At 36.1% G+C, this 17,616-nt stretch overlaps 1 protein-coding gene across 1 annotated transcript in view; it reads left to right on the forward strand.

The window, feature by feature from the left end:
* Positions 1-17,616, forward strand: part of SCN4A (sodium voltage-gated channel alpha subunit 4) — a 118,547-nt gene that overhangs the window by 7,848 nt on the left and 93,083 nt on the right. The window contains exons 2-9 of the mRNA XM_081346200.1: positions 4,477-4,590; positions 5,457-5,749; positions 9,214-9,401; positions 10,968-11,105; positions 12,063-12,191; positions 14,506-14,597; positions 15,116-15,430; positions 17,286-17,349. Coding sequence (XP_081202326.1) covers positions 5,483-5,749; positions 9,214-9,401; positions 10,968-11,105; positions 12,063-12,191; positions 14,506-14,597; positions 15,116-15,430; positions 17,286-17,349 — 1,193 coding nt within the window. The 5' untranslated portion in view covers positions 4,477-4,590; positions 5,457-5,482. The remainder of the gene's footprint in view (positions 1-4,476; positions 4,591-5,456; positions 5,750-9,213; positions 9,402-10,967; positions 11,106-12,062; positions 12,192-14,505; positions 14,598-15,115; positions 15,431-17,285; positions 17,350-17,616) is intronic.

Raw genomic sequence — 17,616 nt, forward strand, 5'->3', positions numbered from 1 at the left:
AACGGCCCATGCATTTGATTCAGTAATCACAACTCATGGCTAAGTTCTTTCTCCTTTCCTATTTAATGTCTACATGAGATCACTGGAAGAAATGATCTGTTGGGTGAGGTAGTGATATACTGATGATAACTAACTTTAAATCTCTACCCTGAGCTACCTGAGTGATGTTGTGGATGGCCTGTCCAATGCCTAGAAGCTGTAAGGATATGGATGGAGTACAATGGCTTTGACTCAGCTCAACCAAGGCAGGGTAGCTTTGGGTATTTGGGCCTTCCAGTGACAAGGGTTTTCCACTTTTAGCTCTGGATGGGGAGGCATTGTCCAAGATGGACTTGGTGTACAATCTGGGGATCCTCTTGGGCTCACAGCTCCTGCTAGAAGAGCAGGGGCAGCCATGATGAGGAGGCCTTTTGCACACCTTAGGTTTGTGCACCAATTGGACCCGTACCTGGGTCAGGAAACTTTGTTCATAGTTACTCATGCTATTTTGATCTCTTGTTTGGATTACTGCAACACATTCTATACGGGGCTGCTCTTGAAGAGCATTCAGAGACTTCAGTTCGCACAGAATGCAGCTGCACAAGTAATAAAGGGTGTGGGATATTTGATACATTTAACATCACTACTGTGTGAGCTGCATTGGCTGCCAATGTGACTCTGGGTGCAATTCAAGGTGGTGATTGTCACCTTTAAAACCCCTCATGGCATGGGATGGGTTACCTAAGGCAGTGGCCTCCAACCTTTTGGGCATCAAGGACTGGTTCCATGGAAAAAGGGTTTTCCGTGGACCAGAGGAGGCATGGTTTTGTGTGCTACCTGCATCCCGTGGATGGGGCTTTGCTTGTTTGCACAGACAGTTTCCTGGTGTGCTGTGGATCGGTGCCAGTCCACAGACTGGGGGTTGGGGACACCTGACCTAAGGGACCATCTTCTCCAAATTGTTTCTTTCCATCCAATTCAGTCCTACAGGCTGAGGACCATGTTGGCTGTTGGGAATCAGGAGACATCCCTTCTCTGCCATAGCCTCTGCCCTCTAGAACATCCTCCTTTCAGGGAACAGGATGGCCCTGACTCTATTGGCCTTTTGTAAGGCCATGAAGACCTGGTTGTGTGACTGGACTCTGAAAAGTATGCGAAAAGTTTCTTTGTTGTAAGTCCTCCAATCTTACGAGAGTGATTACTGCTCAGAACTGACAATAGAAGACCTACTTCTTCTCTTCTTATAACCAGAAAAACAGATTTAGAAGGGATCTTGCAGGTTTTCTAGTCCACCCCCTGCTCAGGAAGGAAACCCTATACCATTGCAGACAAATGGTTGTCCAATCTCTTCTTTAAAATTTACAGTATTGGAACAGCCCAACTTCTGGAGGCAAGTTCCACAGATTAATTGTTCTGTCAGGAAATTTCTCCTTAGTTCTAGGTTGCTTTTCTCCTTGATTAGTTTCTATCCATTGCTTCCTGTCTTGCCTTCTGGTGCTTTGGTAAATAATTTGATCCTTTTTTCTTTGTGGCAGCCCCTAAGATGTTGGAAAACTGCTATCATGTCACCCCTAGTCCTTCTACCATTCCTTATATGTTTTAGCCTCCAGTCCCCTAATCATCTTTGTTGCTCTTCTCTGCACTCTTTCTAGAGCCTCAACATCTTTTTTACATCATGGCAACCAAAACTGTGGTCTTACCAAGGCATTATAAAATGGTATTAACACTTTATGTGATCTTGATTCTATCCCTCCGTTAATGCAGCCTAGAACTGCCTTGGCTTTTTTGGCAGCTGCAGCACACTGTTGGCTCATATTTAAGTGATTGTTCACTAGGATTCCAAGATCCCTCTTGCAGTTACTATTCTTGAGCCAGGTATCACCTATTCTATACCTGTGCATTTGGTTTTTCTTGCCTAAATGTAGAATCTTACGTTTTTCAACAATTGAATTTCATTTTGTTAGATAGGGCCCAATGTTCAAGTCGGTCAAGATCCTTCTGTATCTTTAACCTATCTTCTGAAAAACAGTGGAGAAATAAGGGAGACTGAAAGTTTTCCCCTTTCACATTTGATCATCTACTAGAGTAAAAAATATTTATATATGGAAATTTGATTTTTACTGATGAAATTGAATTCTCAGAACTTACCAGAAAACACTGCACTGGCCTATGCTGGAGAAAAAATGAAATAGGGCAAGATTTGCACACAACTTTTATAAAGTTGATATTCACTCACATGATCTGAGCACACTGTGTCTCTCTACGTCTTTAAATACTAAGGTTCTTCACTGTTACAAAGGTCCTTATCTTCTCATCACATTGCCCACCATAATGCTCAGTGTTACATTAATAGTTGTGAACAGACTGTCTTCTCTAGCAAGAGTGTTGACTGCTGTAATCAATTATCAGACTTTTTGTTTTCAAATTACTGTTAATTTCCAGGAAATTTTATTTCTCATCATTTGCACTAATCTTTTATATAACTGCAGTGGTTGTTTTGTAAAGATGCTAAGATATTATGGAAAAGTTGAATAGATATAGAAATAAGATATAGAAATGACTTTGTTAAATGCCTGCTCCTATCCAAACATTCATTAACAGTATTTGCTTCTTAATTAAGCATCCTTGGTACTCTGTATTTAACATTCTTTTCTCATGTATTTATCTCAGTATAATTTCTTCTGCAATGAGAAGCTTGTAAGATCAGTCAGGTTATGTCCTGGTGTTACTTTTTAAACTGTTCTCCGGAAGGGTATTTTAATACTGGCTCTTGTTTCACCTCTAAGTATAAGATTCTCATCCGTTAGGAGTTAAGTTAGCTTCCTTCAAGGCATCATATAATCTCAGAACATAAAGGAACATTCTTTGTGCAAGTTTCAGAGCAGGAAATTTAATGTCTGCCATCAGAACCATAGCAGGAAATAGACACAGCCAACTCACATTGCATTACAGGGACCATTTTAGGTTTGATGGAAGTCTGCTTTTTAAGAGTTGCCGTTCAACCCAATGCTTGAAGTTATTTGGAAGATTTGGAAACTTGCCTTCTTCCATACTAAATGATTTCCTTACTGACCATTCTGTGATTGTTCCCAGATGTGTTATCTGGTTATACTGTACTTTTACTATATTATACAAATTATACAAGAAACTCATATGCTGTTCACAGTGAAAGATACTTCTAAGATTGCTTGATTAAAGCCAACAATGGTTGTTCCCCAATCTGCTCAGCACTACTTTTTCCCAATCAGCTAGAAACAGAATTCAATACAGGTGGCCCTCAACTTATGACCATAATTAAAATCAGAATTCCCACTGCCAATTCACACTTGGTTTTATGACATTTTTTGCCATAGTTGTCAAACAAATTATTGCAGTTGTTAAGGGAGTCACACAGTTGTTAAGCAAATCTGATTTTGCTTGTCAGGTGGCTGGGAAAGTCACCCATTGTGATCACATGATCCCAGGCCACTGCAAACATTGTAAATACATGTTGGTTACCATGTTGGTTTTGATCAAGTATCTGTGTGGATGCTGTGGTGGTCATAAGTGTAAGTCACTTTTCAGTGCCATTATAACTTCATACAGTCACTAATCAAATGGCGGTAAGTTCAGGACTGCCTGTAAAGATTTCATGTAACAGTATAATGCCATGCTATTTTGCAATGTCCAACCCATGATCAAGATCTATCTAAAAGATTTTCAGAATTTCAGCTCAGAGAGCTGCAATAGTAATTAGTAGCTATCTACTTATAGCTTTTTATTTCTTTCTATTAGGTGAATAATTCCTGATTAATTACCAAATAACAGTTTTAGAATGACAATTTAAACTTGGTTATCTCTTTACTCCTATTTTCAAAGCTGCCCAAAACATAGTATATATTATGTTAAATATAAACAGATATAGCTGAAGAACCTGACCTCCCTTATACTACCTGGAGGACCTTGAATAGGTTGAGAGTTGGAGTGCCTAAGTGTAAAAACAAGAAAAAAAACCCTCTTTGTACTTGAAAAAGGTCTGATGAAAAGGTGTTTGAGCTAGTGAGATATATTGTATTTATCACCTCATTTTGAGTATGCATTTGTATGTGTGTTGATATGAATTTGAGGGTGTAATCAGTGGCCTTGGAAAGAGAAAATAGGGAGGAATAAGATAATATGAATGTGAAAAGTCAAATGGTTAGCATGTATGAAAGGTTAAAAAGGTTAGAGTATTTACATCACTGGGATCTGGATATCGTGTTTATTATTCTATATCAAATGACTATAAAATGAGATGGCAAATGTATGATTTAAAAGCAATTTTAAAAGCAATCATTAAAGGAAAATTCTTGCTTGTATAGGCAAATAGTTGCCTATTTTTGTTCCTGAGATGGCTTTAGGGCTGTTCTTTTCCAGATCTTAGTTACCTGTGACCAAAGTTAAATGTACAATTGTGTGGCAATAAGGGCTTAAATTCTGTTCCTGCTGAAGTCACTGCATTGACGTTCTTTTTCCTAGGGATCGTCTTGCTTTCAGTCTGAATCTCTGCAGCAAGGAAACTTTCACAGTGATACTTATTTTGGCTTCCAACTGCATATGGATCCCTGCTACTAAGACACTGCCAATAACTCGGTGGGTCCCCTTGAGCCTCCATTTGTATAATATTGCCCAATATTCATGGCATCTATTTGCTTAGCAATTATTTATCTTCCACTATTTTAAAAATGAAGCTGTTCTTTTTAGCTAAGGAAGATTTGAAAGGACACAGTTAGCTAATAGATTATGGCATTCAATAGCTGTGGTTTGTGAACGGAGGCACGTTGCATATGATATGGAAAGACCACAAGCAGTTGGGTAAAGCAGGATATGAGTAAAAGGGAGAGCCTATGAAATGAACCACAGGTGGGGCTGTCAAGTGGCAGGGTAGCGAGCCTAGCCTTGTTTTCCTTGTATATGGCTCCTCCTGCTTCTGTCCTTTCCTTCTCTTCCTTGGGAGGAATGGCCTGAGTCATCTTGTTGCTGAAACCCAACACTACCTATGATGGCTCACAACAGCTGGAGAAACAGCAAAGTGCAAAACTCTCTCCAAGGCTGACTGCCTAGAGTAGGCAAGATACATACCACCACCTCCCCTCCCCCATAGAGTTCACTTTGTCATGTCTAAAGGAGGGAGAATTCCCTCTGCTGCTAGAGGCCCCATCTATCTTCCAAACTGCCCTACATAGACCAGGTTCATAAATTTAGCATCAATACAACATAATATTCACAAATATACAGTTGTTTACATCTTCAATGAGCTTTATGGCCTTTACTGACTCCACACACAATTTTCTTGTGTGATAGGTCACTGTTACTCTGATTTCTTAGGTGATGAAATGCCGTTATCTTTCTACATAATTAATGCCTTGTTACTTGTTTCCTGTCCGTTGTACCAAAATTCAACCTTTTCCTCTTGTTTCTCATTAGTCTTCTCTCCATTGTTTTCTGACTCTGCATAGAATTGATCCAAGAGCAGAATGCAAAGATGGCATCCAAGCCCCACATCCCAGGTCCAGACTGTCTCCGCCCTTTTACCCGGGAGTCCCTTAAGGCTATAGAGAAACGGATTGCAGAGCGGGAAGCTGAGAAATTGAAGAACAAACATGAGGAGGTTCTTGATGAAGAAAAGCAACCAAAGCCCCGCAGTGACTTGGAACAAGGAAAAAACCTCCCACTCATTTACGGGGACGCTCCTCTAGAACTCATTGGAGTTCCTCTGGAAGACTTGGATACATTTTACAATGATCAGAAAGTAAGTAAGAAATGTTAAAGGGAAAGATAGAATTCAGTAATAAAAATGTGAAGTGGTATTAATTCTACTTTATTGTAAAGCTGCATTAACAGAATTTTGCAAGTGTGAAATACAAATTTACCACTTTTTACTGCTTGATAAATTAGGACGGATCTTTCTTTTCTCTGCCCATTAGTTGTGGGCTCTCCCTGCTTTTTATCTGATCATTCCTGAGGCGGCATTTCTTTTCTTCATTTTTTAGAGTCATTCATTATATCCCCAGACCCACACTCTTCATATATATATTGGTCTACAGCTGTCGTCATCTCAAGACATGAAATCACACACATTTGGAAAGCAGCAGCTTGTGGAGGGCTGTAGTATGGTAGTATGGCCCTATCACAATAATGAAGAAAAATATAACAAAGTATATGCCTCAGTCTCTGCTTTGTGACTATATGTCCCTGAGGTCAGTTCTTCAGGATGGAACAGACTAAGAAACCATAGAGTCCAATGAAACTTTTATTATAAAGATATAGTAACAGAATTTTGCAAGGGTGAATGCCCTCCCTCCCTCCCTTAGCAACTGTGGCAAGAAAGATCGTAAAATGAGTCAAAACTCACTTAGCAATGGTCTTGCTTAGCAACAGAAATTTTGGATTCAGTTGTTGTAAGTCGAGGACTACCTGTATATTATTGGCGATCACTTTATAAAGCCAAAATGAACAGAAATCAGCAATCCAAGATTGTACATCTAGGGTTGCACTAACTTGCACATAATCAAAAGTACCCTCTTTTTGCTGTTCTCAAATTATAAACTGCATTGATATTTTAAAGCATTTAAAACTGATTGCTATTAAACCAAAATAAGCAAAAGTGGAACTAGTTCATATCATATGAGTAAATGTCTCCTCGCTATTTTGCACTCAAACAAAATTAAGTTGACAATTAAATTTTTTAAACATTCTTTGGTATATTTTTGTCAAATTAGTCTTTTAAGATCATAATATATATATATAAGATAATATATATTATATTTGTTCTATTGTTCAGGATTCAAAATTAAAAACAAAGGATTTATCTTTATTTCAGATTGATATTATCCAGAATGAAAATTTATTATATGATTTTATAATTAAGTGATACTGCCATCCCAATGTCTCCCAGTTCCACAAAGGTATTGAATTCAAAATATATGTCCTCAAATAAAGCGGAAAGCCAGGAAGGGCCCAAGTTCAGAAGAGGGTAATAGAGTTGCTATAGGGACTTGAGGATAGTAAGAAGGAAGTAAAGATATTTATTTTGGGGTAAAGGAAATTGAAGGAAGGCATGATATCATTGTTCAAGCACATCAAAGATTGCTACAGGGAAAAAAAGTCAGGAGCAACTTTCTATTGCCCCAGTAACTAGGACCAGAAATAACAGGTGCAGGTTGCAGATACTTAGTTTACACTTAAATATAAGAACACACTGCAAATAAAATAGGGGAACAGTCTAACTAAGATACTTGTGGATTTTCCCTCTTTGGAGAAACAGGACAGCCACTTCTTGAGAATAAGTTTGGTTTTCCTCCATAGTACAGAAAGTTAGACAAAACAGTTCCATAGTTCTGTAATTCTATTCCCCCCCCAAATTCAATAAGATTTTAGCTATTTATAGCTACTTGAGCTTGTTGATCAGAAGGTCGGCAGTTTGGCGGGTCGAATCCCGAGTTCCACGTAACAGAGTGAGCACCTGTTACTCATCCCAGCTTCTGCCAACCTAGCAGTTTGAAAGCACGTAAAAATGTAAGTGGAAAATTAGGGACCACTACGGTGGGAAGGTAACAGCATTCTGTGTGCCTTTGGCGTCTAGTTATGCCGGCCACACAACCATGGAGACGTCCTCGGACAAGCGCTGGCTCTTCGGCTTTGAAACGGAGATGAGCATCGGCCCCTAGAGTCGGAAACGACTAGCACGCATGTGCAGGGAACCTTTACCTTTTTTTACTTATCTAAGATTTTTTAAATAACATGTTTATATCTGCAAATAAAGTATTTCAAATTAATTATTTTCAGGTATTTAAAAGAATTCAAGCAAGAGTTGAAAAACAACGGACTGCAAATTTCCAAAGAAACATTACACATATGAACTTTTAGGATGTTTATAAGTTTATAAGTTAATTAAATAACCTGATAACTTTCCATGTTACTACTATTTTATATTGTCACCAATAATAGGTTTATTTGTTACCAATATTTTTACACCTCTACTTCAAATGGTTCTGTTTCAAAAAGTTTTGAACAGTCTGCACTTTTATCTCATTTGAGGGTATGAATATATTTCTTACTTACTACTCTAATATGCCACTGCCAATACATGTTTCAGACTACATACTTCCATTTACAATGGCTAAATACTGGTGGCATACTTTGATCATATCAGTAATATTTTTCTGTGTTTTACTATCCTATATCCTACTAATGTTACTGCTAATTATTAATGTCTGTTTATTAGATAAGATTATATATCTAATTATTATTTCTTAGATGTTCCACCATCTATAATCTAGTCTAGTGGTTGCATTTAGTAGTGTTAAACCTCAGACCAGGACATTACCAAAATGTTGCACAATATTAATAGATGTTCATACACAATATACATAATTATCAATAAGAGATGTCATTAGCAAATAAAGGCAATTTCAATAATGAGAATATTCCATTTGTAATATACATAATTTCAGAAATTTCCACTGCAGCATATTAAAGATATTTCATCACAAAACAATCATCATTATTTATTTATTTATTTATTTATTTATTTATTTATTTATTTATTTATTTATTTATTTATTTATTTATTTATTTATTTGATTTATATACCGCCCTTCTCCCGAAGGACTCAGGGCGGTGTACAGGGCAATAAAATAAGAATACAGGATACAAGATTTAAAGTTAAATGATTGTGCCCAATGTAGTAGGTTAGTTAAAATAATGTTAAAACCCAAACCCATCAGGCCAGGCCGGCTTGTTCGAATAGATAAGTTTTTAGATCACGCCGGAAGGAGCGAAGGTCGGGGGCCATCCGGAGTTCAGCCGGTAAGCGGTTCCAAAGGATTGGTGCACCCACCGAGAATGCTCTCCCCCTGGGGGTCACCAGCCGACATTCTCTGACTGGTATAATATCCAGTGTTGTCATCTGCTTGGTGATCTCTTATAAAATTTAATTGTGTAGGAAAGGTGATTGAAAATAATATTGTGCTGGAGTCAATGTCAATATTTTGTGTCATCATTTAACAAGAAAATCAGCTGCATAACCAGCAAGAACCTTTTCAGCCCTCTAAATCAAACTTATTATTTTTTTTGTTCAGTTACAGATGATTTGGTATTATATAATTAAGAGCAACAATTGTTTATTATTATTGTTCTTCTGAGCTGAATCACTTTAATAGTAGAGATAGTGTCACTTTGCCACTTGATTAATATTTTTCTTTTTTTCTTCAGACATACATCATCCTCAACAAAGGAAAAACTATATTCCGGTTCAGTGCCACTCCGGCTCTCTACATGTTGGATCCATTCCACATTATCCGGAATTGTGCTATCAAAGTGCTTATACATTCATATCCCTCAAAATGCTTGAGCTGGATATGGAGTGGTTCCACACCGGGTGGTGGTTTTGGGGACTTCTGGTCAGTAAAATATGGGATATCTGTGGCCAACCTTTACTACTGACGAAGCTGGCTAGATTTGTTGGAAGTTGTAGTTCATCAACATCTGTTTGGATCTGTTCTCTGCTGTGGCAGGTTCAAGTACCTAATTGAAGGAAAGCAGTTCCCAAGGTTATGGGTTTTTTTAGGGAAAGCAGATAACTCAACAGATAATCATAAGAATGTACACAAAAAGGGGGAAAATAAGGTACCCATAAAGTGGCATATATATGACCTGTATATAAGATATAAAAAGGGAAAGCAGAGGAAGGTATATGTGTGTGGGACGGTGGTGTTATAACAGATTTTGCAGAACATGCTGTTTAATAAGATGTCACATGGTAAACAAGTGAATATAGCTTGCAAGCCCAATGATTCAGTCCTGGATGAGGAGGAAAACCAGGAAGTACATATTGGAGCAGTTTGTGAACACATGAAGAGACCAAGAGACCAGAGTGTGTCCTATTTAAGGAATTTTAAATATCAGACAGTAAATCTTATGAGTTAAAGGCTTAAAGATTTTGTTTTGTAGTATAACATCCACGAGAACCCACAGATATTCCGTTATGAGCTATTGAGATAAAAAAGTAAAAAAAGAAGCCAAAATACAGCATAAGACAAAGTAAGAAGAATTGAGAAATTGAGAATTAAGAACACACATGCACATGCACACACCCCCTCCCCACACATTTAATATACCTACTACATTTCATAAATATATTTTCTCTTGTATATTTAGCTCAAGCTATTACATTTTTGTAGGTATCCTAGTGGTTAGAATAAATTTCCTCTATTTGTTTAAGACAGAGTTGGGGAACAATGGCTCTTTTATGACTTGTGGACTTCAATTCCAACCAGCATGGCTGGTTCAGGAATTCTAGAAGTTGAAGTCCACAAGTTATAAAAGGGCCATAGTTCCCCACCCTGGTTTAAGTGTTGTCTGTGTGTATATCTATATGAGCTCCTATCCTGACCATCTGACCCTCTGACATCTCTCTGTATATAGGACAATCTGTCAATACATTTTATGTCTCTAAATGACAAGGATTTATTTTAATATTCACTTTATCATACCATTTCCTTATCCAACATTGAATACCAGCTTAATTCACCACCATTTTCATCTCATATTCCTACGCCATTTTCCCCAGTTTGTTGGCTTACATTTTACAAGGTAGTTATATTTTTAGGGTTACTAATAACTTAATAGTTGTCCCCACCATCCTCTATAATATTACAAAAGACAGTTGTATTTTGGGATTCTGCTATGTGCAGCTATCAGGGAAAGCAAGAGAGGAATTCAAATAGCATGCTAAAGTTTTTTTTCCATTGAACATAGCCTTAAACTACATTTCTAAACAACTTTTCTTTTACTTGAAAAGTTGATTGCTACCAGAAATGTACGATTTTTTAACAAGCACATGCCCAAAGCTTTGTTTATAGCTTTAGTTTAATTAGTTGAACTGTGACTTTTTGGACTCTGGCTGAAAGTGCTACTACTGTCCACAAAGAGTGTACTTCTTAAGAAATAAGTATTTTGTGGGGAAGGGGTATTTTCAGTAGAGCTTTGGCGCCTTTCCTTGACTTTGTATTCAAATTATTCAGTATGTTTATCATGATAACCATCTTAGCCAACTGTGTCTTCATGACTCTGAGTGACCCTCCAGTATGGGCCAAGGATGTGGAGTAAGTGTTCTCTTTTTTCCCTTCCATCTTTAATGATTTAATGCCTAGTACTTACTGCTTAGAATGGGTGAAGAAGAATACTAATGCAGAAGGGCAAGAATTCACAAGAGAAAGTGAAACCCGTGTGATCTGAATTCCAATCACCTTAACTTTTACCAATATTTACGCACATTTAGTATCTGAACTGTTTGCATATGAGGGAAAAGACAATAAGGCAGATTTTTTTTCACACCTAGAAAATCTTTGTATCTTTTTGAAAGATTAATCTTGACAGAGTGTTGGAAAAGGGCCACATTCCTGGAAAGGATGCACATACAATCTTTTGTAAAGGCTCACAATGTATTTTTAATGATAAACTAAATTTTCTTGATGAAATGTGTGTGATATAAAATTGAATGCAGATTTTGGCATCAGATTCACTACTTTTTCAATCCTTCAAGTGGCTCTCAAGTTTTCTATATTTTATCTATTAATTCAACATCTTATTAATATTTTAAAATATATTATCAATATAATTAAAATACTCAGTGTTGCAAAGGAGAATATATACATGTAGCATCAGTTTCTCAGTGTTTGTGCAACATGTTTCTGATGCACTTTGGGAAAGATATGATGATAGCAGGGGAGGTAGGATAAATATTTTTGGCCCTTTGTAGGCCTTTTTTGGGGTGGATATTTAAGTAAAGTAAGTGTATGAAAAGAGTATAGCAAAAAGTCATGAAGTCCTATGTCCATTTTTAATGGAAATTCTTTAGGTTTGATAGTTGAATAGCTACAAGTTAGAAGGCTTTCAAAACTGAAATTTTAACTGTGAAGTGGAATTATGTCTAGGAAATAAATATCGACCAACTTTCTTTTGCTCTAAATTATTTGTAATTTTATCCTATTTTTGCTGCTTTTATTAAAGCTGGATTTTGTTTTGTCACCTTAAAAAAATCAATGCTTGCTTGTTCACAGATATACCTTTACTGGCATTTATACTTTTGAGGCTACGATCAAGGTACTTGCTCGGGGATTCTGTATTGACAGCTTTACATTCCTGCGAGATCCTTGGAATTGGCTGGATTTCTGTGTCATCGTCATGGCGTATGTTGCATTCTGCAAGTGTATTATGAAAATCAGCTGTGGGAAATTGAATGGAAGAAATAATTCCTTGTTATAGCAATCCATGAAACCACAATTCTTAACTCCATCCCCAAAGTGTATTTTTTCAAGGAAGTATATCCTACTTCTCTGAGTTCAAGCAGAATTGACTAAGATAGCTTTATTTAGCTTACTTCATGCCATTTTTTATAGTTCCTGATTTTATAGTATTTTGCTTTTATAACTTTGAAACATGTTTGTTCCCTTAGAGTTTTTAATTACAAATGAAATTTTGGAGAGCTTATTAAGCTTTAGGAGAACTCAGTGAATAATAATAGTATACTAAAGTAAGAAAAAGGGACGCGGTGGCTCAGTGGGTTAGGACGCTGAGCTTGTCGATCAGAAGGTCGGCAGTTTGGCGGGTCGAATCCCAAGTGCCGCGTAACAGAGTAAGCACCTGTTACTCGTCCCAGCTTCTGCCAACCTAGCAGTTCGAAAGCATGTAAAAATGCAAGTTAAAAAATAGGGATCACTACCGTGGGATGGTAACAGCGTTCCGTGCGCCTTTGGCGTCTAGTCATGCCGGCCACATGACCACGGAGACGTCCTCGGACAAGCGCTGGCTCTTCGACTTTGAAACGGAGATGAGCACCGGCCCCTAGAGTCGGAAACGACTAGCACGCATGTGCGGGGGAACCTTTACCTTTACCTTAAAGTAAGAAAATCAATTAAGAAAACTTAGTAACTTGTCCCCTCCCCTTATGCTTATAGATTGCAATCCAATCTGATAATTAATGGTAAAGATTGGTCCCTGAGTGATCTGGCTGGTCTCTAGCTAAATTAGCTCAGAATATAATTTAATATAATTTAAACCATAGCCTCTATTTAGGGTGTTGTCAGGTTGGCCTGGCAGAGCATGCATAAAAGAAGCTTTACAGCAGTTTATTTGATTTGGGATGGACTGAAGGAACTAAATAGATATAACAGAGGATGGCAACAGGTGACGTTATCTCCTTTTTGTTATCATGGCATTCAGCACTTTTTCAGCTTCCCTTTAATTTACTGTGTATGATTGTCAAGATGAGGGTGCTATTAGTGTAAAAAACAATTTTATTTTTAAACTGAATTATCCTTTCTTTCTAACATATAAAAAGCAACAATTATACATACAACCTGATATTAAGAAAAGAGAATATTTGTAGTCAGGGTTGAAATGAGAGTTCCTTAGTGCTATCAGATTTGTTTTTTTTGCATATATATGTTTCATTATCATAAAACTGATATTTTCTCTATATATTTCCATATCTAGGTAGCTAGCTAACTAGCATTAAGTGAATGGGACCAGCGTGTCATAGTTTTCTGCACATACAAGGATGGATAGATGGCACGTTAACCCCAACAGTTAGATAACTATCCGATTTTCAAGGGCTGGCCCTAATCATACAAGGATCCCAACAGGATTTCAGCAGAGCCAAATAGTAGTATGAGATTGAATAAATTGTAATTTTCAACTTGAACCTAAAGAATAGGTGAATTCTGAAATTCTTTGTTCCAACCAGTGACCAAACCTAAAATAAATGACTCAAGAGTGTATGAAATTAAACCCACATTTTCCAACAGGCAATTATAAAATGAACACCGTAGATATAAAGTCCAAATGTAATTTAAATTTGAATATGTCAATCCAATATATATATATATGTGTGTATATATATATATATATATATATATATATATATATATATATATATATATATATATATATATATGTATATGTATATGCATATACTGTATGTATATGCAAAATTATATAAAATATTTCAAAAACTTTAATATAATAAAATTCCAGATGGGTTGGATTTTGCTTAATTAAGAAAATTATGTAATGTAATATTACCAAAATATGCATTTATAAGTAAACAGTAAATAAATGTTTAAAGAGATATTCACATGTTTAGTTACACTTAGCCTGTAATTGTAGTAAGCAAGAATGAATCTTTGAATTGTTTTACATTTGTTGAATACTTAAACTTAATACAGGTCTATATGATTTCTTCAAAATAAAGATTAATGAAGAATATTGTCCTTTTAAAATTTTATACATTCTGACATACACCCAACTGAATCTAATAGAAGTAGGCTTATCTGCCTCATTAAAGTCTGCCTGTCTTATTTTAGTAACAGGAATTACAAATAATATTTTCTAAGTAAAAGTTGTCGTTTTGCCTTTCTATCTCCAGTTCTATCTCTCTAGCTTGTTGATATTCCCTCTGTAAATTGTCTTTATATTAACAGCTTTCTGCCCTTTTTTTCCTAGTTATGTCACAGAGTTCGTAGACTTGGGCAATGTCTCTGCTCTAAGGACATTCCGTGTTCTTCGAGCGCTTAAAACTATCACAGTCATTCCAGGTACATAACAGAGGTGACAAGGCTAAAGATGATTTAGGAATTTTGCTTTTTTCATACAAATCAATTAGACTAGTAGAAGAGTGAGGTAGAGATACCTCTTTACTGGACCAGGAAGTCTGTAGTTAATATTATAGTAAAAAGAAGAATTTTGGTTGCCTTTTTAAAAAATATATATATATAATTATGGTAGTGAAGACAAAGTAAATTCATTTTGTATACTCATCATCTGGAATTATGTAAATTAAATTAATTTAAAGCACAGCAAAAATGACTTGACGTAGCTTATGTAACTATCCTTTCAATTCTTTTCAAAATGTGTCTTCTTGAAATATTTCTGCCAACAAATATAATTCATCAATTCTTTTCAAAATGTCGCTTCTTGAAATATTTCTGCCAACAAATATAATTCATAAAATAATACTTTTTAAAAAAAAATGAAATTGGAAGAAAATCCATTTTATTGCTTAAACAAATGGAAATTTCTGTTCTCTCTCTTCTCTGACTCTTCCCTCCAAAAGGTCTAAAAACAATTGTGGGAGCTTTGATCCAGTCTGTGAAGAAGCTCTCTGATGTGATGATCCTCACTGTGTTCTGTTTGGCGGTCTTTGCCCTCATTGGCCTGCAACTGTTCATGGGGAACTTGCGACACAAATGTGTTCGATGGCCACCTTTTTCCAATGACACTCTGCAGGATGCTTTAGGGCCATCCTTCACTAATGACTCCCTGCAAGATGTCTTATGGAGGGATCCATTTGATAACAGCACTCTGAATGACAATTTTACTCTCACGGGGAATGATACCTTTGACTGGGATGAGTACATTAACAATGAAGGTAAGAATTGAAATAAATTCAGTTATCAAAGATAAAAATGGAAAACCAAAATAGTGAGGAAAAGAGAGCGGAGGAAAAAACAAAAGCAAACTATCTGTCTGTCTGTCTTGTCTCTCTCTCTCTCTCTCTCTGTGTGTGTGTGTGTGTGTGTGTGTGTGTGTGTGTGTTTGTATGTGTGTGTGTGTGAGAGAGAGAGAGAGAGAAAGCACATACAGAGATATATATTAATACATATTTTAAGAAGGTTTATTTAACTACTCTGAAAAGTAATCAGGAGAAACATAACTAAGTAATAAAGACCAAATCTGAATAATTTGCTAATAATTTAGCTAATGCTAAAAATACATTAATATAATTTGTTCACCAGTTTTTGGCAGCTGAAAACAAAAATTAAATTATTTCCCATGCTGAGCAAATTTGCAACTTTTGTGAAACACGTAAAATATTTCAAAATAAGTTATTAAGAATTATTAAGTTGTTAAAAGTTATTCATTTATTTATAAATCAAATTTATAGGTGAGCCTAACATAACAAGCCTTTCTGATGTTCTTCAATACAACATTTGGTCAAAATGACCATATGAACATTGTCATAAGGATGGTAATACCATCTGGAACAATCTTAAACAGTTATAGCTAATACAAGGTAATTATAGAGGTCTGTAGTACAATTTATGGGTTTTATAAGTCACTCCTTGATGACTGTAAGAAAGGTTTGTGAGTTTGTTCAGCTCTGTCATCTCAAAAAATTCCAATATGCATTTAATCTCTATGTGAATTAGATTCATTTTCTAAAGAACATGGACTTAACAAAATCCTGGAATATCCCTATTTATTAAACACAAATTTGTTTTGCTAGCAAATATAGACAGTAAAACATTCCTATGTTGTCAATGATCTGCTCTACCTCTAATGCCAATTTCAGAATGGGAGAAGAGATGTACAGTTCTTTTCTTTAATATTTCACTTTCACTCCCACCCCCATCCTTTCAGTGTTAGCATTTAAGGTGGCAAATCAAACTTTGCCCACTGTGTGAAAGATCAGGATCAGAATTTTCATGGAAATTCTTCTCACCAGTCCCTAAATCAAACAGAAATCAAGTGAAAGTTTTCTCTTAAGACTAATTGTTGTTTTCACTTCTCCTTTGCTATTTTATGTACCCACAAATTCTCATATACACTTCAAATTTTCTAATATATGAGCTTTTATTTGTGTTTGAAGAAAGAAGTCACTAAATTACTTTAGATTTTCATATTCAGTTTTAATTTTATTCAATTCTTTTGCACTCAGTTTCTGATCTGTCTCCAAGGAAGTTAGATTGCCATGACCAAATCACTTTCCATTTTAAAAGAATCCTATGAAACAGATAAAACAAAAACAAAAAAAGATAATTTACCCATAGTAGTGACTTTCATGATTATGGAAGGAAGGAAATATGAGCCATTCTTTATCACACAGATTCCCATTAAGTATCTTACTGTAGATGCAGCTATATGAGATCCAAGATAATTTTCATTCTAGTGAAATTTTATTTTACTTTTAGTCAAAGCATTTATAGGGAGGGGATTCATTTGTGATAATATAGTAGGTATATGTTTAATCTCAAGGCTAAAATAAATATGTACTCTCATTTTTCAATGTCATGGCCATGGTTCAACTTGATTAATTCCTATTCATAGCATCTGCATAGATGTTTTACTTTCTGCTTACAAGTCTGGCTCACCTAATTTATGATTTCTTTGGGTATTCTTCTGACAATTTTTAAATGAAGGCGAAATTGTTCCAAAGTCAATTTTCATTCCTGCTTTTTAAAATGTTATTTTATTTTTATTTTATTTTGTGTTTGCTCATGAAGACAATTTCTATTTCCTCGATGGAGCACTTGATGCCTTGCTCTGTGGGAACAGCTCTGATGCTGGGTGAGTAAGGTTTCTCACAATGATTGAATCTTTTATGGAGTGAGGAGGGGGCTTCATGTCTAAGAAAATAACATGAGATCCGGTTTGTTGCAGCAAAAAAGTGCTGGCCTAGCAACCAGAAGACTCTGGGTTCTAGCTCTCATTTAGGCATGAAAGCCAGATGAGTGGCTTTGCACCAGTCATCCTCTCTCAGCCCAAATTCCTCATAGGATTGTTGCTGTGAGAAAAAGAGAAGGCAGGAGCATTAGGAATGTTCAACAGGGCTTT

Source organism: Vipera berus, assembly GCF_964194415.1.
Source record: "Vipera berus genome assembly, chromosome: Z".
In the NCBI taxonomy this organism is placed as follows: domain Eukaryota; kingdom Metazoa; phylum Chordata; class Lepidosauria; order Squamata; family Viperidae; genus Vipera; species Vipera berus.